Source organism: Phalacrocorax aristotelis, chromosome 1 (assembly GCF_949628215.1).
Source record: "Phalacrocorax aristotelis chromosome 1, bGulAri2.1, whole genome shotgun sequence".
Lineage (NCBI taxonomy): Eukaryota > Metazoa > Chordata > Aves > Suliformes > Phalacrocoracidae > Phalacrocorax > Phalacrocorax aristotelis.
Genome location: NC_134276.1, coordinates 97,337,198 through 97,358,267, shown reverse-complemented (window position 1 = coordinate 97,358,267; position 21,070 = coordinate 97,337,198). Strand labels below are relative to the sequence as shown.

General features: G+C 43.9%; 1 protein-coding gene and 1 long non-coding RNA gene across 2 annotated transcripts in view; one reads left to right on the top strand and one right to left on the bottom strand.

Annotated features, from left to right (window-relative positions):
- Positions 1–21,070, top strand: part of LOC142059703 (uncharacterized) — a 184,125-nt gene that overhangs the window by 3,953 nt on the left and 159,102 nt on the right. The gene's annotated exons all lie outside the window — the stretch shown is intronic.
- Positions 690–15,293, bottom strand: LOC142059698 (ICOS ligand-like). The gene is made up of 7 exons (XM_075098629.1): positions 14,762–15,293; positions 11,390–11,430; positions 9,169–9,531; positions 8,390–8,674; positions 7,280–7,456; positions 6,116–6,151; positions 690–3,358 (listed from the first exon to the last, which is right to left on the bottom strand). Exons 1-7 carry the CDS (start codon positions 14,773–14,775, stop codon positions 3,348–3,350), a joined length of 927 nt encoding a protein of 308 aa, XP_074954730.1. The 5' UTR covers positions 14,776–15,293; the 3' UTR covers positions 690–3,347.

Genomic DNA, 21,070 nt, shown 5'->3' with positions numbered 1-21,070 from the left:
GGAATGCATTTTTGAGCAAGAGATCTTTCAGCTCTCACAGGTGAAAAGATTTAAATAATGAATTTGACTACAGGACAGATGGATTCAGACCACTAAGTAGCAACACATGTTGTCTCTCGGGGCTTTCCATCTGTGGTTTACCAGCCATGCCACAACGAAAGCCTTTCGCTTTTCTGTGAAAGTGAGTCCCTTTCTCAGAGTCTTCCCACAAAGCTGCATCAAGTGGTGCTTTCCTGTGCATGTGTTTAAGTTGCCTGGGACATGCAGCTCATGCAAGCAGCTATCTTTAACAAAGGGAGACACAGGGATGCTGGTGCCTAAGCGCAACACTGACCTGGGACAGTGCAATGAGCTGGTTTCAGTTCTGGAAGCAGGAGGGTGTGTTGTACCTTTGCTTTGCTAGGTGTTGTTAAGTTGGGTGAGAAAAGGATGTATCAGCCTAGGCTTAGTGCTGCTTTCAGGCTACTGTGTGGCTTTCATTGAATTTGTTCGAGGTATTTTGTTGTGCAGGCCAAAATAGAGCAAATCTTGTCAACCCTCTGTGTTGCATCAGTCTCTTCTCATGTGAGGGCTTTGGAAAGGAGCGCTCACATTCCCTGAGGGATGTGGTTGAAAGTAACGCTGCCACTTTGGTTGGGGCAGTGGTTTGGAGTAACTTGTCTTTATGTGCTGATAGATGTAGTCAAACATCCAGAGGAATGAATGGATTTTATTTAAAATATAAACGTGGTAAGTGATGACAAAAACTCTGTTATTACAAAATTTGCAAGCCCTTGGAATACTAACAAACAACTACCATGTAGGGTTTACTTGCCTCCAAAAAGAGCAGGAAACCCCCATTGAATTTACACATTTTGCAAGAGTAGGCTGTTGCATTTAGATGTATTCAGTACACAGCGTGAAGTAGCCCAGAAGTAAGGAAATCCAACCAGTCTAAATTAGGTTAACAACATATTGTAAAGCGACTGCTAGGTCACCACTTACATCTCTAAACTGTTATAGCTTCTTGCAGTTACAGAATATAAAGGTGGAAAACTGTTTTTAGAAGAGGCTTCTGTCAGTTACAGCAGCACCAGAGAGGCTGCACAAAACAACTTCATGTGATAGTGAGCAAATGTCTGCAGGATTTCTTACTGAACCACTAGGAAATGGTTACCCTTCACATCACACAGATGTTCACATTTTTAAGGTGTCTGCAAGCTTGCATGCTTTCATCTAGTGAATCCCCTTTATGGTTCACTGAAGACTAGATATGGACTCAGAAAATATCTAACACCTAAATTAATGGACATGAGAGAAGGCAAGGAAAGGCTGACATTTAAGTAACTTACGGCACCTCAGTAATCTTACTGAAAAATGCTATGAGCTAAACATCCTACCTGATAGGGTATGCTGCAGTTGTAGATTGGAAGGCAACAGAGCACAGAAGTGAAATTAATAAATAAACCAGTATTTTTTATCGACAACATTCAAGATTAGCAAATATGCAATAAACTTTTTTTACATTAATAGATAAAATGTCTTTTAAAAACCCACAATTGTAAAGTTACAATCTAAACGAGACAGGAGATTAATTATTTAGTTGCAGCTTGGCTTTTTCTTTTCCTGGGAAAAAAAAATTTCCCAATTTCCCTATCCTGTTCAAATTGGTGAGTAAGCCTAGATTGCATCAAGTGAGATCTAAACTGCCCCTTCTTTTAAATGCCATGGAGGCTGAGCCTGTGCAGCCTTCCCACAAGATACTGGTGCAGCGTTGGTGTAGGGCTACCCAATTCTGAGCCTCCCTGGGGGTATTGCTTCAACAAAAGCTAATTGTGCTATTGCCAAATGGTTCTGGATTCTGTGTGATGGAAGAACAGGACAACAAAATTGATTTTCACCTGGCTGGGATTTGAAAACTGATCTTGATATGAAAAATCAGTGTCTTATTCACTGGAACGCCCCCCCCATGCAGAGCTAGGACAAACAAGGCTGAGACTTAATCACAAAACCAGTAGGCTTTTAGTCTAGCAACTGGTGCAGGAGAAGCCAGGTGTTTCCAGGGCTCACTTTAAAATCATCATCTCCACTCCCCCCCAATGACATGATGGAGAAAACTACCCCACCAAGGCAAGAGAGCTAATATAGACTTTTCTTCCTTCAAAACCTTGTACCATCAGCAAAGTTTACTGCCTTGCCATTTTCAACCAGTTGCTCTTGGCTGACTCAGGGCTGAACCAGTGGGACACAGGCACTGGCACAAGGAATCTGCAGTTCCTGGCTTTCTAGACATTCATGGTCAACACAGTGATATATCACTTTCTGTGTCTGTACTTTTTTTTGGGGGGGTGGGGGGTGGAGGGATGGGTCACAAGGAGAGGTTCAGTTTAAAATCCTCCCTGGAAGATGCAGGGGGGTGCTTAAATAAAGGACCAGCTGAATCAAGCAGAGCTTAACCACAGTTTTTGTTCCATCTTGAAAAGGGTAAGTCCAGGTAACCTGTCATTAGCATAGCACAGAGCACTATTTGTAATCGGTCAGATTTCCACAGCCTGTTCATAGGCACTGGCTTCTGTCAAGAGTGGAAGTCCCCTTTTTTGGTGGAATATTCAGTAAAAAACAAAACGTTGATATCAAGTGCATTTAAAGAATGCATGTTCTCTTACATTAGCGCATTCAGCACTTAACCCTGTTGTAGCAACTTTCATTTTTGGAGGATTGGGTCAAAATGTTCTACCTCATTCTGTACACAATAACATGCAGCTGGTGAAACCAAACAATGAAAAGATGCACTGTAGAGAGAGAAAAGTGGAAAAGGTCACAAATTTCACTTTGCAAAGAGTCCTTCAGTTTTCTTTTGTGTGTGGGTTGTTTTGGTTTTGGTTGTTTTTTTATTTTTTTAGCTGCCATTCTTCACATTCAGTAGTCATTGTTGGGGTAAAGAGAAGCAGCAAGAACTTCCCATGCTCCTGAAACATGGTGGCTTCTGCTACTAGCAAAGTTCTCGATGGTGATGACGAGAGACTGGGCATTCACCAGCTTTCAGCGCTCTGGCACAGAGTAGCTAAGTCCCAGGCTTACTGCTTCCCCCAGTGCAGGAGCTCGAAAGGTCTGACAATCACAGAGGACTGTCCAAAGTGGTTAGCTGGTGTGGTGACACAACTGTTGTGTGGATACAGCCAGTGGCTGGAGCAGAAATCCAGCAGATTTTGCTGTCTGTTGTGCTGGAGAAGCTTTTTTTTGCCGTCTCTCCTGGCACACTCTGCAGAAATCTGTCTCTTGTGTTACATGCAATGCTGCCACTGAGGTGGGGGTGATGCTTCTCTTGACGCATCTGCAGCTGCCCAAATTGTTGGCAGACTTGCCATTTAGACAGGTGCTGTAAAAACAAAACAATTTATTTTTAGAAAAAAAAATAGAAAAAAATCCCCAGAAATCATCACGACCTAGGAGTTGTTTTTCCTACATAACCAGTGGAACAAGCTGCAAAGCTATGGAAAAGATGTATTCGTGCTGCTGAGAGAGAACCAGCTGGGGTGAAGCCCTGCCTCAATACCTGAGGCACTGGGGGCCCTCTGCCCGTGTGCCACAGACCAAAAGTACCTCTCCTTCTGCAAATGCAAAAAAGTGTTCCCCTGCTAACATTCCCCTCCCTTGTGAACGGATGTCTGTGTCACCTTTGGTTTGTTTTTAAGCTACTTCAGAGAACAAGACACACAAAACTTTGGTGGCAAAGGGAAACCAGCTTCCAGAGGCTCCTCTACAGGGAGCAAAGGGATCCCTCCAGAGCTCTGAATTTCTTCTCAGTAGACTGTCCTGCCCCACTGACTGTAACGGGTGTCTAGAGAGACTGACCCAACGGGGATGAAGTTACTCTTCTTTGCAACTTGCCCTTCCCATAGTTTCCAAAACTTTTTTCTTTGTAACAGCAAAGCTAAACTCAGTAGGCTGTTTTTGTTTCTGCAGTATTTAGGGTTCCCACCCTTTGTGAAACGATCTGACCTTCTTTATAAAGTGAAACCTATAGAAGCAGAAACATATTTATATCAGTACTGAAAAGCAAAATGCCATGGCAGAGTGTCCCTGGGGGTGTGACCTCCACAGGACCTTACTCATTTGAAGATCTCAAATAATCATTGAATTAAGCTAGAATTTCGCTAAGAGCCCATCTTTTTGCCCCAAGGTAGTACCAGCTATTTCTAAATAATTCTTGACAGATACCGATTTCTTTTTTTTTTAAGGATAAAACAGAACAGTAACAAACCTGGACTGATGGAGACTTGACACCAACTCTCTGCCTTGGTGCTCAACTACCGTTACTCTTAGGCCTTTTTACATAACATGTAGCTTTAATCTCCTGTGTTTAAGCCTGTTGTGCCTCAACTGCTGTGTCTGCTGGGTTAACTTGTCCCACCCTCTTTAAGGGCCCTCTGAAGAGGGTTGGTATTGTGCACTTAATCAGCCTTGCTGTCTCCAGTCTAAACAAAATATAACCAGTCTTTCCTCAGAGATCACATTCCTTAGATTATTCTCATTTCTCTAGTATCAGTCCAAGTTGCCCTCAAATTGGGATGCCCAAAAGATACTGACTTCTACGCCTTGCGTGGCTCTGTTGGCAGAGAACAGAAATGGGACAGTTTTGGATAGCAGCGAACCACCAAAGCTGCTGTCCCACCTCCTCTTCCACAAATGGTGCAGAGACATGCTAAGGAAAAGATAGTTTCAGGAAGGCAAGTGTCTTTGTTTTGTTGTTAATGAACAAATCATGCTACAACACCCTTCAATGTAAGATAAATATTTACCCGTATTTATGTCACAGAGGTTTTTCTACTTATGGTCTAAGTCCAGGGATCTAATAAAATAGGGCCTAGTATAAGTAAGTCTGGAGAAGAAAATGTTGACCTTAAGCGAGCTGATTATGTTAATGCAGTTCACACGAATGGAAAGAGAAAATGTCTCTTTATCTTAAGGAGAAAATCCATCCTCCTTTCTACATTATGCTCTACAGGAAACAGTACAATGCCTGTTTGATGTTTACCAAACACAAATGTTGTGAATCAAGCTGGGGTTGCATGATGGGTCTGGAAAATAACTGACCCTTAACCCAGTTTGTATGACCAATGGAGTTCTAGAAAAAGTTTTTTAACCTCAGGGTTATTTCGCTTCTGCTTGATATTATGGATAGGGTACATATACAGCATCTGCTAGGGCAAACTGTGCTTTCACTATTACAGTTTTGGTGGAAACACAGTATTTTCTGCCTGTTCTGTAGAGACAACCAGGCAACAGTCATTTGCTTCAGTAGAAACTACCAAATGAGATATAAAATAGGCAGATATTTCATCCTTTCTGTACTCTTGGAAGTCCCCTGTGCTGAGTTTGTTTTTCCAAGTTTGTCTTGGATTTTTTTTCTGTTTTTATTTTTCCCCACTATAAATGATAAATGAATTTGTAAACCTGCTGGCCTGCAATATTGCATCTTGCTTATAAAAATATGAACATGTTCAAAGCCTAAACTGCCTTTTTTTTTTTCTCTAGGAGAGAAGAGTGCTTAGTACTTTTTAAGTTGGGTGTATATACATTCAGGTTCATAGACATGAGGCATATGATGTTTCTGTAGCCCAGCAAAAGGCCTTTTAGTATATGGTGCCTAATAAAGTGGAGAACAACCATTTGGTGATGGGCACTGACATGATATGAAGTGATAAATAGTCAGTGTTGTCCAGACTTGAAAAATCAGCATTTAAAACATTTCCCAAAAGCATTTCCAAGTTCAGTTTTGCCTGACTTATAGCATAATCCACCCATCTTGACGGCAACAGTACCTGCAGCACAGTTGTAGAACAGGAGGGGAGGGTGTCTTCAGCCTGCATGCCCTGTGTCCCCTGTTGATTTGTCATGTCCTTTGGCCTGAACTGTTCAAGGAACTTCTGGGAACTGAGACTGTCAAGCTGCCTTTGGCAACGATTACAGAGCTCAAGGAAAGGGCTGAAAGAAGTAGGGCTACCACTTTACATACTTGAGTTTGTAACATCCAGCAAGTCTAATCCAAAGGCTTTGTACTGAACTTGAGTACTGAAGCTATGAAGTTAAGTTACTCTTGAGACAAATATAGTAACATATTTTAAATACTTACAGTTGAGTTCTCCTTTGTCTTCATTTGATAGGACATCTGTTGAAACAAATACACTGTTTTAAACAAGCAGGATAGATAATTATATAGTCTTTAGCCAAACAGGATTAATATTAAGCAGCACCCACCGAAGTTGAGGGTTCAGCGTGCTAAATGCTCTTTGGACAGCAAAATCCAGTCCATCCTCTATTTGCTTACAGACTAGGTCACCTTTTCAGCAAAGAGAGATTTTGGGCTTGAAGCAACAGCCCTGCTGCACGTTTTGGGACAGAGTCCTGCACCACTCTAGGGTTGTTTCTGAAGGAAGGACATGATTCCTAGCACAGCTGCTGCAGATGCTGGGCAAGGTCACTACTCTGCTTTCTCCTGGTCTTTCCTCAAGCACCTGAGCTTGCTAGCCACAAAGAAAAGGTCAGGGTCTGGAAATGTGGTTTGCCTTTGTCCGTGAAAAGTATGATTGCCCCTGCTCCCTTTTCTTAGATATTAGCTCTTATATACCTGCAGAGCGGCTTATACAAGCACTCAGATACATCAGCAGACTGAGTCTGGTTCACAAGATGTCTTTTAGAGCTACCTTTTGTTCTGTTTTGCCAAGCATCGAAGAGTCCCACACAAGGGCAAATTCAGCAATACAAGGGTACGGGTCTATTATGTGGAGTGACAGTGAGACATGCTTTCTTAAGCTTGTCTCACTGCTTGATCCCATTGGGGTCTTGAACCCTTAATTACCCAGCCAGTGATTCTAAAGCTCTCAGGATTGATTTATCCTCTGATTTCTGCTTTGGATTGTGTTAAGCAGAGACAGCTACTGACCCCAGTCCTGTTCCATGGGGGAGCGTCCCTCCATTTGTCCAGAAACAGCCTGCAGAGATCACAGTTCAGAAACTATGGCCTGAACAGGCACAAAGTCTGAGTTACCCTCACATCCAGCAGTTAATTCCTGTGAGGCTCAGATGCATTAGCAGAAAACCATAAAGAATAACATGTTCTGGGGCACTATATGTCCTCCCCAGAGAACCCCAGGATTTTGATAACAGCATGATTTCCTGCTGTTGTGTGCAGAGAATTTACTCCTACCTTCCAGCAACGCGCTGGATGATGTTAAATATTTTGGCAAGTGAAAAGGAATTCTTCAGACTGAGTCATGCAAATGAAGGGCCTCATTACCTGTGTGGGACACTAGCCTAGAGGACCTCCGTCTCCACAGCCAGCAGGTTAAAACAACTAGAAGACCTATCAGAATGACAATAGAAACGACGCCAGCAGCTTGAGCACCTCGCCCATTTTTTCCCAGGTCTTTCTGACTTTCTGTGCTAGAATGATTGCTTTGCTTCTGCTGCGTGTCTGGAACAAAATAGAGAAAGGATGTCATAGGGTGTAAATTTTCACGTTTCATACCAGGCAAATATTTGACCACATTTTACACACACAAAAAGATTCTGAAGGACTAAATATTTGTGCTATTCATATCACTGTGATTCTGGTGGTATTCCTCCTGAGCAAGGCACATCTCTGGCTTACACCGTCTAATAATATAGCACTAGTTTATTCCTCCCTGTTATCATAATGCATGCCCCCCTCTTTTTCCCTTTTTTTCTTCTTTTCTACCAGCCTGGAGAGACTGTATGTTTGAGCTTGTATCTAGACTCAGCTGAAAATAAATCTACACAGAATCTGTAATGTAAATCTGATGGTATTCAGAAAAGCAGGTGAAAACTGGTTTCCCTGAAGTTACTGATGAATTTCCACTGATTGCTGCAAACTGAAGGTTTCAAATCACATCTCTTACTCTTTCAAGTGTGGTAGTGCTTTTAGAAACCAACAAAAAAAATGAGATGATGAAGGTCTTTTCCCCCAGAATTCAATATGACAGAGTGCCGTTAGGAAACTAATGACAAGGTTACTTAGTTTTCCTTTCATCTAGGATGATAGCAAGGGTATGCTACCATACAAACACACTACTTTACCCCCCAAGTCATCACGCACCCGAGGAAGCAAAGGGTAAAGCCCAGTGACTGCCTCGGACACAAGAGCTTCTCAGTGCTGTTGTCATAACATGCTTGATGGGGCGTTCACTTTGGTGCGGAAGAATTCTGAAGTAAACATAAAGCCCATGGCTAAGCATAGCTAGCTTGAAGCAAAAACTGCGCTCTTCTCAGCACTTTTGGGAGCTACTGAATTAATGCATACCCCTTGTTAGTGTGTATCTACAGACAGAGACACACTGGTTGATATATTTGCTATCTAGAAAACATGAAGTATCATGAAGGGACTTACAGTTGGCTGACAGATTTTCCTGCAGTACTTTATTTTCTATGGAGCACTCTATTTGCATGTTGGAAGTGGCTTTAACCTTCAGTGTGCTAAAAACGCTGTAAGTGCCATTGGTGTGGGGAGTGATCTCTAGCTCTGATGGATGCAGGTGGCTGTTGTCCGTTTTATTTATCCAATAAACATTGGGCTCTGGGTATCCATTGCTGGACTTGCAGCTGAAAGTCACCTCCTCTCCAGCACTGCCACTGTTTCTTATTGGTCCACTGAGTATTGGTTGGCTATAACTAGCTGGAGAGCAAGAGAAAAAGAAATAGTCATCAACATGTTGAAATGTATTGAAGAGACAAAAGTTTAACGTGGGCTCTGAAACACAAGTTCTAGGTTTCACACGACGCTCATGACTTGAAAGGGAAACACCTGCAGGTTTGTTATGTAAGCCAGAGAGCTGTGAGGATTGCTGGAAGGGCAGAAGGCTGAAGCCAAACCCAAAGGAAGAAAGCAACTCCTTAAGCTGCTGTCACCTAGCCCTGTGCAAAAGCCCTTATGTTAATGAAGCCCAAGATGAAAAAAAACCCACACTGGATAAAGCGGCTGTTATGGGTATTCTCCCAGTTTTAGATTCCCTATCTGTAACATTTAAATTAATCAGACTTCATTTCAGCAAATGGCTGAAGTAAGTGTCAAAGTTAAGGGTATGCTTAAATGGAATATTGAAATGGGATGAATTTGAAAAGCTGGAATGAGAATTTGGGCAGATATGTGCAAGTGATACAAGTTCTTACCTGCTAAACTGAGAACCACTGCTGCCTGGTGAATCACTTTGGTATATTCAGTTTTCTGCAGTACTACACATTTGTACCTATGTTTATCACTCTGGCTGACATTTAGTAGTAGCAGAGAAAAATCGCCATTTTCCAATCTATCCCAGAATAACTGAGTTCTGTTTTTAAAGTGAATACACTGTTCACTTTCGTTGTCTTGACCAGAGATCAGTGCATGGACAACTGAGCAGTCTTCTTGATCATCCGCTATTTGCCAATATACCCGTAGACTTTTTAAGTGCAATTCTGTTCCTCGATAAATGCAACTCAGTGTAGCGTTGTCTCCAAGTTTACTGACGATGATCTTCTCCTCCAGTGCAATAACTACACGATTAAAAGAGAGAGAGAAAAAAGGGAAGTTATGTGGGAAAAGTGTCATTCTTTTCAAGTATATTCTACCACATATGGACTCCACTATATTTATAACAGGCAGGTGAATGTGCTCACTTCACAGTCATTCCTACCTCCCGACATGCCAGTGGCTAATTCTCTCTGTGTCTGTTTGTCTGTACTTTTTCCAAAAGGACCTTTTACAGTATAAAGCCTTTCGCTTATTTCTTTCTCTGAGGACCGACCGGCCTAAGCATTCCCAGCTCCATGAGTACCTGCATGTTTCACCTTGCTCACTGCCTGGGACTGACTGCAGACACATATTAAAGTCCTAATGCTTTAATGATAACTTTTTTTTTTTTTAAATAGGAAAAATGCCAAATAACACCAGGTAAATCACACGTAGTGGAAACACTGATAAGAAAAAGAGTGCTACCTTTTTTTTGAGACCCAAAACATTAAAAAGGGGAGTAAAACCAGTGTTTCTCAAAGTGGGCATGTCATAATAATCACATTTTATTGCTACGGTTGGTGTCACCCTCTCAACTTTTCCTGGCCTCCTGATATGAGAAAGTCAACCTCTCCTCCTGGTGAGTAATGAGAAGGCGTGAGCTGGCTGACGAGCGATGCAGAAGGTGCAGGTCAGCTACTCCAAAAGGGCCAAGGTGGGTCTGACCTCAGGTCCCTGCTGAGAAGGATGCATCACCTCTCCTCCACCCCAGCAGTCAAAACCTCTCTGGTGCACCTGGTTGCTGAGATCAAAGCAGTGTGTACATTGTAAATGTTGGACTGAGGGGTGGCGCGGGGTCAGACATGGGGTTCGATGGGAGAGATTACAGCTGGGCAAAGGAATTATGCAGGTGGGTGAATTAGGGAAAGAAAGATGACAGGAGTGAGGGTCTGGAAATAGAGAAGCAGTGCATGGTGAGGTGGGAGGGAGGTGGCAACATTAAAGGGGGACATGTCTTTGTGTTGGTGCACTGGACTCAGAAGTAGCTCATCTACATGTCTGAGTTGGGCACCCTGCCTTAAAAATACCACTGAAGCAAACATAGCACTTGCAGGGAGGAAGGTAGTATGTTCTCTAGGCCCTTGTTCTCTGCTGGGGGAGACAAGAAGTAACGAGCTTGAACCACAAGAAGGATGCTGCAGCTCAGACTTTGGGAAACCCCTTGTAGCAGCAGGAGAAGTGACACTCTGGAACACATTGCCTGGGAAGACGGGGCACCTCCATCACTGGTGTTATTTAGGAACGGGCCAGCTGGCATCTAGTGAAACTGAATCTGGTAGTTTGGCCTGATTTTGGGGCCAGGGACTTTCCTTGATGACTTTCTTGTGATCCTTCTCAGTGATTAACCAAGAACAGAGGAGAGAGAACTCCAAAAACATTTAAATATCACCAAGTGATGTCCCTTAACCGTACCTTTGTTTTGAAAGGGATTTTCAGAATTGTAGTAAAAGACTTATTAATGTTGGATACTTGATACAGTGATGTATAATTCTAGTCATAATATGAGTATGGACTTTAGGCAGGTATGTTAGATCTTTTTATCATCAGCCCTTATTACCCCACTTCTACGGCCTTTTGTTGGCAGAGATAAATATGCAGGGATGTCTGTAAAGCAAGCGGAGCAATCTAAGCAAGAGCATCCATAAGGTCCTTTGCTATTCTCCATACTGAAACTGACAGAAACTGATTTTTCTTCTTCTTCCCCTGATGCAAGCCACACTGAGGCATTCTTGATGAATAGTGCAGGTGTTTGTATTGTACATATTACACATACTCTGTGGATTTGGCCAAACACATTAAGGGAGGGCAGCTTTATTTTTACCTGAAGTGTTCTGAACTTACCAGCTCTCAGGATATGAAGGAGCAGTACCAGATACCTATAGCTAAAACAAAAAAAGCAAACAGGAGTGTTACATGGTAGACTTTAGCATCTCTGTTTTTTATATAAGCAGTAAAACCTAATATTGATTGTTTCAGTATAGTAGCAGAAGTAAGTAAATTAGGTACCGCTGCTACCTAATGTCCCATTAAGTATTTGCATTTTTGACAGCTGCAAAACTTCTGTTCAAGCGACATGTCTCTGTGGGTGGGTGGCCAAGGCCATGAATAGCAGTAAAACGCACTAATATTGGAATCAGAGCAGAAGGCATGAAGCTGGTGTTGTGCCTGTCTTGTGAAAAATGAACCATATAGACCTACTGGACAAATAGGCCTGGGAGGATATCTGGATCACTTGGAAGGAGCATGGCTGCAGAGGCCTAAATCTGGGTCAAAGCCCTGCATCCCACTGTTTTGCTGAAACTCAATAAGTTACCGTTTTATCTAGTTAAAGGATGACAAGCAGCTGACCACGTTGCCAACCATTTTGTGTGCTCAGTAAAAATGTATAAACAGGAAATGTGCTGATAGCAGGGAGCTGTGCAAAGGTTTTGCTGGGAAGAATTCGGCATGTTTGATTACTCTGGAGGGGTAAACCTATGCAGGAGTTTCCCAAGGGAGTTACACCTGCTGGGTGCTATAGGCAAAGCCAGTTTAACCTGTCTACAAAGTCCAGGAGATTTAACTCTCACCCCGTAGGGCTTTAAGAAAGATAAATGTGCAGCACTTTCCTAAGAGTGACTTTAACCTTTCCATAGCCTTTCACCACTGTGCCTAGTTATACATTGTGGTCTCCTTCCTCCAGGCCGCTGTGGGAAAGAAAAGGAAGACAGTGGAAAGAAGGTTTTAGAATGGGAGCTGCGTGACTGCAGTTGCCCACCTTGTTTTGCTCCTGTTGCAATAAGGTTGCAAAGCTGAGCCAATGGGCAGAGGGGTGCGAGCACCTGCTTATCCCGTTTCCCCAGATTGCTTTTGCAAGCAAGCAGGACTGTGAGACCACACTACCTGAGTGTAGTTGGTTCCTCTCCCCAGTTCTTCTCAACCCTCAGCCAGGTCAGGCACTGAGCCAAGGGCTGGGGCAATGGGGCGAGTTGCCCCCAGCAGACCATGTCCACCCAGGAGTGAGCTCCAGGGTCTCCCACCCAGACTGCTCGCCTTCTTCCCTCCAAACCAACCCTGCTCTGTCTCTAATTTGCACCTACACCCAAGAAAATTATGATCTTCCCAAACATTGGACACAAGAGGAAAGTTTTTCTACAGCGAGGACAGTCAACCACTGGAATAATCTCCCCAGGGAAGTGGTGACTCGGCCACATTGGACACTTTCAAGAGTCATCTGGACAGGGTGCTGGGCCATCTTGTCTAGACTACGCTCTTCCTAGAAAGGTTGGACTAGATGATCCCTGAGGTCCCTTCCAGCCTGTGATTCTGTGATTCTGTGTGATATTTGGCTTCCACAGAGAAAGCAGAGGACATTCCTGACACAAAATCTACCTCCACTTGAAGCCCCATATCCAGAGAATGGGACAGGGAAAGTTTAGGGAAGAATCAGTGTGCATTGCATTACTTTTGTATGAAGAAAATACTTTTGTATGAAGAAAACACCTTCTTTTCCTTTTCTTTGGCCTTTGAAATGGTTTCATAGATGAGGTTTCTAAAGTTTATGTGGATGCCCAGTGTGGAACTTTTCTTCTCTAATGCTTATCTTAGTAAATCCGCAATCGGCCCTAAAGTAAGTCTCCCAAGTAAGCGGCACCTAATCACTCCAGGGAGGCAGCTCTGCTCTGCTCCATCTCTGGCAGTGACTTTTGGTGGCTTTCGTACATTGCCTTGTATTGTATTTCTGCTGTATACTGTGTAGGAGCCATCACTGCCAGGTTTGTAGAGGTCTGTCCTGACAAGCTCACCTTAATATAGTTCTTAATCATTCTTAATCCTGTGGCTGTGTTTTATTGTTCCCCGCCCAAGTGAGAAACTGTGGATATAGTCAGTCATTTGAAATAAACGGAGAATAACAATTGACTGATCTTTATGGGACTCTTCAGGGAATTTCCCATGGCAGGTATTTGCTGATGCCAACAAACATTTAGCTAGTCAAACAGAACTGATTCTCTAACATGTGTATACAGAACACATCTTGATTTCTTATTTTAATAAATGATGTCGTCACACTTAAGATTGGACAGATCTAGAGATGTTCACGCTCTTACTTGGAGGAAGTTGCAGCTCTATGGGGGCAGTGGGAGCCCACCATGTTCTCTGGAATAGCATTAATGCCAAGCTGCTGTTGGAAAAAGGGAGAAATGCTCTTGTCTGAAGAGAAACCTCCCTTTTGACCCGTACGTATGCTCAGCTCCTGTGCCCATCAAACTGGCAGTGAGCCCCACTAAGTGCAGGTGTAACTGCGTTAGTTAGGTTGTCTCTCTCCTTTATTTGTTATAGGAGATTTTCATTTTCCCCCCCTTTTTCAATTCTTTCCTACACCTTCCCCTTTATACATTTTCTAAAACGTCATGTGAAACGGGAGAAAGTTGCGCTTCCTGTTTCATACATTCTTGTTTGGTGAAATTATTCTTCCTACCAGGGTCTCAACTTTTTCACCCACTATTTATTTTGGAATCACAGGCTGTTGCTTTTCTGGGGCAGGTTAGCCGGACAAAAGATGTCCTAATGCTTGCAAAAATAACTCTGGGGCTTTCGCTCCGCTGGTAAGATTTGCTTTATCTCCTAACCTTGTAGCGACATCCCTCTTCTTGCACCAGCAGGTGCCCTAAATAGGTTATCTGTGAAGCTTTTCTAACGTCTACTATAAGGCAATACTAATCCGGGCAATAAAGACCGGTGGGCGTGCTTGCCTTCTCCCATCATTCACATTCGGGCCAAAAGGCTCCTTAAAATGCCAATTCATTGCCTGAGGTCTTCGACGGGGCAGGTCACACACTAGAGGCGGGTGGGGCCCCTGCGTGGGCTGACCCGCTACGCCAGGTGCGCCCCGGCCGCGGAGGCAGCCTTGCAAAACCCGCGTGTACCGCCGCGACCCGTTGTCCCGGCTCCGGGAGGGGAGCCCACGCACCGCCTCGCCCCTCTCGCCATTTTAGAAGCCCCCCCCCTCGCCAGAACTTCCCCGGCCCGCTGCATTGCAACGGAACTCGGATTTGTTTGTTTGTTTGTTTTTCCGGAGAGGGATGCGCGTCTCCCTGCGTGCCCCCGAGCAAGCAGCCCGCCAGCCTCCCCGCAAGCAGCCGGCTTGTGTGTGTCCCATCCCGCCCCACCCCCCCGCGCCCCAGCGACACGCGTGAGGGGCAGCAGCTCCCCCTGCCCCGGGCCGTCACTCACCCTCGCAGCTCCATCGCAGCGGTGCGGGAGGCGGGTGGCTGCCCGAGCCGAGCCGGGCCGTGCTGAGCCGAGCCGCGTTGAGCCGAGCCGACGGCAGCCCAGTTTAGGCTATCGCCCTTTCCCTCCCACGCCTCCTCCCGCCGGGGATTTCCGTCTTCCGTGCGGACCCGGAGCCGGTGCGCGGCCGGCCCTGCAACCGGGGGTGCCGTGCGGCGGGCAGCCGGACCGCCGGCAAAGCCCTCCTCTGGGCCGGGTCGGGGCCGGTCCCAGTCCCGGTCCCGCACGCCGGGCGCTGCGGTCCGAGAGAGTCTGGACCCCTCCTGGGGCGGGGGGTGGTCTCAGGCACTCGCCCATCCCCACCGCGCCCTTTCCAAAGCCTCGCCGGGGCCACCCCGCAGGGCCCCCGACCCCCGCAAAGCCGTCGCCCCCCGCGGGGACGTTGCCTGTGGCCCGTCAGGCGGGGCGCCCCTCACCGCCGGCTCTGGGCGCTGCTACGGGGGGGCTGGGGAGCCGGAGCTGGGCACCGCTTTTTCTGGTGGCAGGGGGAAAGCAGCATCTTTTTGGCCCTGCGAGGTGCTGGGAACCGGTCCCACGGCCCTGCTCGGCCTCTGGGAGGAAGGGGACAACGTGGCACGGGTCTTTGTGGAGCCCGCCAGGGAACCAGGGGCTCTGTCGTTGAGTTGTGTTTCAAAATACGTTACAAAAGACATTAGGTTTACGACTGCATAAATAGTAAATAACTCTACACGTGATTTGTTATGATGCATGACCACACCTGAAAACATAGAAGATAAAAGTTCTGATAGACCTGTGTTGATTAGGGGTGTTGGAACGCTAGTCAGCTGTTTGAAAGTGGTTGTTCACGTTCACTGGCAGTTTTGTTTCTGGCTCCACATCGGTGGCTGTGTTTGGCTTGTTTGCTGACAGGCAACTCAGCCCAGCTGGGACTCCTGCGCCAACCTGAATGTTTGTGACATTGCAAAGCTGTCACTGCCATGCTGCAAACAAACGCTACAGTGACAGTTGTTAAAAAAGATTGCCACGTTAGTGTTTTGTTTGGTTTTCGTTCCGGGTCACCCTGGGAATGCCCATTGCTCTGTCCAGGATGAACTAGAAACTCCAGCGTTGTGCAAGACCTGCAGCGCTCGATGCTGTTTCCACTGCCAGCCAGCTGCAAGGGCGGGGGGGTTCTCTGTTTTGAGTCTTACAGCCAACGTTACTTCAGCCTCTCTGCGTATTGCTGATACGCCACAAATCAGCGATCAGTTTGGGAGGGCAGACTTAAATTTACATTAGGTTTAAAGGAAGATAAACCCCTAGGATGATAATTCCTATGGAATTATGGTTGAATCGGAACATATTGGCAGCAGCCAATACACATCTCTCACTGACACATTTCCTGATGGAACGTCTTAGTTTGAGAACACTCTTGATATTTTAGGTGCTGTTGTAATAACAGACACTCAGTGAACAGGGATGCACATGGAATTAGTTCTTTGTGGCTAAAAGCTTCCTGACTTTAAGTGCTTGTGGCTTAACTTTATAGGTGAATTTTTAGAGTTCTGGATATAAAATTGTTCTTTCTAAAACACCTAGTTTGAGTGTACTCTTCTGATGTTCTTTGTGATGGTTTCTATCATGTTCTCTTCATACATGATGAATTAGAACAGCCTGTTACTGCGCATGTGTGCCAGTTTTGGGAGAAAGGTATTTCAGAAGAAGGAAGAAAGGCAAATGTGTCTCTGTAGCTAGGATACTCTTTGGAATTTGCCAAGGCCTCTTTCCAAACCTCTTCTCTGGCAAACCTCTTCTCTGCCTGCACTAGGCTTTTGAATCTGCGTTGCCTGAAATCGCGAGTTTTTAATCTATAAGGCAACTTTGGCTTCTGTTTCCCTTCCAAATGGTGTCTTACTAAGTTCCAGCCTTAGGCAGGTCCTAAATTGCCCCTACAATACTTGAAATACAAGGATATTCTTCTGCCAGTCACTCTATTCCTGTGGTACACACTGAACACCCCTGCAGTTAATAAAAGTAGGCTCTTACTGCTAAATCACTGCCATTAGATGCAAGATGCTCCTTGGGGAGTGCTCTTTCCACTCAACCAAAAAAAGAGATCCTCCATTGCAGCTGATGTGGATCCTTCTGATTACACTGAATAGCAGTATATTTTTATCCTTTTAAATACAGATTTGTAATACGTCACTTACTAACAGTAAGTCGGGGTATTTGGCTTAGGGTCAAAATGCAGATCTAAGTTATATGATCTTTCCCCTACAAGTATCGCATCAAAGATAAGATGAAAGATAACAGGCAAGGATGTTTGAAAAGCCTGGGTGAAAAGTTTTCATCAAAGATGTGGCTCCTCACCCCTACTACCACATACCTGTAGAAAAATGCAGGCACGTCTGGAAGTTACCTGGTGTAACCTCCACCTCAAAGAAGGGCCAGCTTCAAAATTATAGATCAAAGCTACTACTAAGGTGTGGTTCAAAGTTACTACTGCTGCTTCCCTATGGCTCTGAAAGTTATGATAAGACTTCCTTCTTATCAAAGAACACTGGGAACTTTTATCAGCTGTTGTCATCATTTCCCAAGGTCTAGTTTTAGTAATGCAAAAATGTATTTTTTGTTGTTGTTGTTAAAAAAGCTACAATATAGGATAGTCACAAGGCAAATCACATGCAAAACTGTCTGGTTGGGTTTCTAAAATTACAGTGCTTATGATAGGAAAGATGGATCTTGTCTTCAGAACATCAAGATATTTGTGGTTGTTAAAGTGCAAAACTCCTTCCCGTTGTAGTACATAGGTGCATTCTTGGGTAGCTGCTGCACTCTCCATTTCAGACATAGAATTGGCTCAAGGATGATCCATTTGGTCCCTCCTCCTGTGTGCATGTGTGCATCTCAGTGTGGTAGAGAAGCAGAGACAGCTGAGCTCCTGAAGTAGAGTATTTGTTAAAAAACCTCATTGTTGACAGTTAAATTTTCCTCTCTTATGTGTGTCTGCACCACTTGATGCAAACAAATTAAGGCATTTAAGGCTGACAGAAGAAGAAACTAACTCCTATGGCTTGTGCGTAACAAATGTATTGCCTATGGAGTTTGAAACTAGAAACATTGGGAAGAATGGGGAGGAAAAAAAGGAGGAAATACTCTGATTTTTCTAGGCTGTGAGACAGAGAAGTGATCTACATACCAGAGAGCTAGAGAGCTGATTGTTTTCAAATGGGTATCACGCAAAAAGAGGAGGTGTAACTGCAAAACACACACCTTCAGTGGCAAGCTCGTTAATGCAAGTATTAAGAATCCAGAGAGACTGACTAGACTTCCTGAAACAGACACATACCTCTCTCTACACGTATAGAAGAAAAGAAAATCTCAGACAAACAGAACACCTTTGAGGAGAACTGAAAAATGGGTGACATGACTGTATGTGATGTGGAGGTCTTGGACCATTTTTGGAGTAGGACAGCCATGAAAGAAATGCACATAAAATTAGTAGCAGAGGATAACTGAATGCTGAAAAGTTTTTTTTGGGTGGCTAGAGCATGTCAGCTATTTGAAAAGCAGATGCCTGTGTCACTAGCAGCAGGCAAAATGACACAGTGACGAAACCAAACTGAACTCCTCCCCTTCATGCACAAACACACCAAGACAAAACAGGAGGTAATAAGTTAACATCCAAACTTAAGAGACAAATATGTGACGAAGGCACAGCAAGTTTGCAGCAGACAATGGAGACATGGTTAAAGAAAACATATTAAACAGGAGTAGGGACTAGAGTAGGGACAACTCAAACTTTCATGTACCATGTTTTAAACAGATACATTGTCTAGATGAGCAAAACAATCCTGCTCATGCACTGCATGCACCTCAAGAATAACTTTAACTAGAAAAACCTTGAAGTGATATTACATATGCTAGGTTTGGGGGGCTTACCCCAGAATACAGAAAAATAAAAATCTGCAGGTATTTTCACAGGACCAGAAGAAGTATTTGGAAAACCAACAGCTGATCTCAAGCCTAATTTGTCTTCATATTAAGTCAGAGACAATAGGTAGTACCCTGCTATTAACAGCGACAGCCGCACTGGCGTTGGTTTGACAGTATTCATCCACTGTGAGAGGAGAAATCAGTGCTAAATTCAGGTACAATAGAAATGCCAGTCTACAGCACCATGGAATATATGTTTTCAGCAAATAAATTCTGGGAGAGAAAGCTTTAAAATCATCACCGTAAAAATGTAAATGGTGGAAGACTATGTAAAAATTAGCTAACGCTTCCTAATATTAGGAAATACATAGCATGTATTTCCTAATAATGTTTTTAGTGTACAGGTTCTCTACCAAAAATCTTATCAAACTCCATGACTGTGGTGCTACCAGTACATGAGATGATTGCTAGGAAAGGGTCACAAGCCGAGAAGCCCGCTGGTGCATCACATATCACAGCGTAATTAAAAGGGTGGAAAATACCTGCAACTGAGATTGCAGTGGAAGAAAAAAACCCAAATTCTGGTCATTAATCTTCAAAGGAAAGCAATCAAGTGGAAGTACTAAAGCCTGCCTACTGAACATGGGTATGGGTTATGGTGCTTGTATGTTCTCTGTCATGTTTGGCTGGTGCACTTAAGACCTAACTAAACGACTAAAAAGGAATTTGTTTGCCTTTTTATATGTCACCTACACAGAAGATATAGCAGAAGAAGGAGCAGAAATTAATAGAAAGACTAAACGGAGTCACAGAGCAAGTAAGCTGTTCTGATATTAGAAAAAGGAGGCAAAAGGCATAATCCAAATAATGTAAAGTGGTAGAGCAATCAAAAATAACCTTACAAAATGGAGTGAACACTGCCCTATGGATCATAATCCTCCTTTCTTCTTGGAAAACATTAAGAAGTAACACTTCAAGCAGCAGATCACTACTGCTGTAGAAGAACAGTCCATTTTGAGCATACTGATGCCAGATGAGCAAAATCATACTCAAATGGAACAGGGTTGACGTGGCCTTCTTGTTCTTCCATCAGTAAATGTATGACTGTGCCTTATCATTTGAAATATACCAAATCCTCATGGAATGCTCTCCACAACTCTCTGGCATTTGCACTATGGAGATTTCAGTGCATGACACTAAAGCTAGTAAAGTATGACTTGCAATTGAGAAAAAAGTCAAGAGAAAAATCACAGTAGCTCTGGCCACTTGTGCAATTTTACGTATGGGTAAAGAGCAAAAGAAGGTATGAGACGTGAACAATTTTACAACACTTTTCCAACACTTTTTCTCCATCTACAGAGAAGCTAGCAGAAGTCACAAGTGGAAGAGAGACATTGCCTCTTAAAAATAGAGGTTGAGGGGAAGACAGCTTGCACAACAGCAAATAGTTTCTTTGACTGCTGGAGACATCTGGAGTAAAGCAGCAAAGCTGACTGCTGAGAACAGACGGGTGACGAAATGAGAGAAAAGATGTGATTCCAAATGAAATGTTTCATGATTCTGAGAAGACTCTCTGAGGTGGTAAGCTTGGCCTGATGCTATGGAAAAGAACTGCTAAAAAATACACTTGACAGAACTGAATGAACTAAGAGAATACAATAGGCTGTCTGTTCGCTCCCTGTCTTGCATTTTGTTGTTGCCCTAGGAACTCAGGGCATTGGCCAAAAAGATCACTTTTAACACCCAAATTTCAACACCACCCCACGCATAAGAGGACACTTCTAGCACTGTAAAATACTAGTTTCAGGCAAGACGTGCTCTGTGTCCGTGGCAGCAATGGCAACCAGTTTATTTATGCCCAGAGAAGGGAAAGACTATGATATATTTAATTATGTTGTTAGCAAGGAGCACTGGTATTCACAGTTCTTTATTAGTCGTACATAATGAGATAGTTGATTTCCTGTTGTTGTAAGAAAAGCAAGAGAATAACCTGGCAATACTTTTACCTGCTCACTGTGTGTGTTGGAAAAAAAAAAGCAAGCATTGAGAACAGTATGTAATTGCTGAAAATGTCTCTTAAGCCTCTCCTACACTGTCCTGTGTGAATCTCCTGTGTTGTTAGTGATCCAAGCAAAAGAGTGCTCTTGCTGTCTGAATTGCCCTCTGCTCCTTTAGTCAGCTTCATTTCTGCCAGATGTGCTTTGTTTTGATCACAAGGGGCAAAAGCTCATTTGTTAAGAACACCAGATAATGCATCGAAGAAACTGTTGTGGAAATGGAGTTCACAGGTTTTGGAGTGTGAAATACCTTCTGGAGAAGGATTATTTTCTTTTGCCAACGTTTAATACATTAGCCATAAGAACGGTAAGACAGTGG

Bases quoted from the DNA above. Each gene is read 5' to 3' on its own strand.
- LOC142059698 (XM_075098629.1), bottom strand. The intron at 8,675-9,168 runs GTAAGAACTTGT...CTTGCTCTCCAG, and splicing joins AGTGGTTCTCAGTTTAGCAG to CTAGTTATAGCCAACCAATA. The intron at 7,457-8,389 runs GTAAGTCCCTTC...ATTTTGTTCCAG, and splicing joins GGAAAATCTGTCAGCCAACT to ACACGCAGCAGAAGCAAAGC.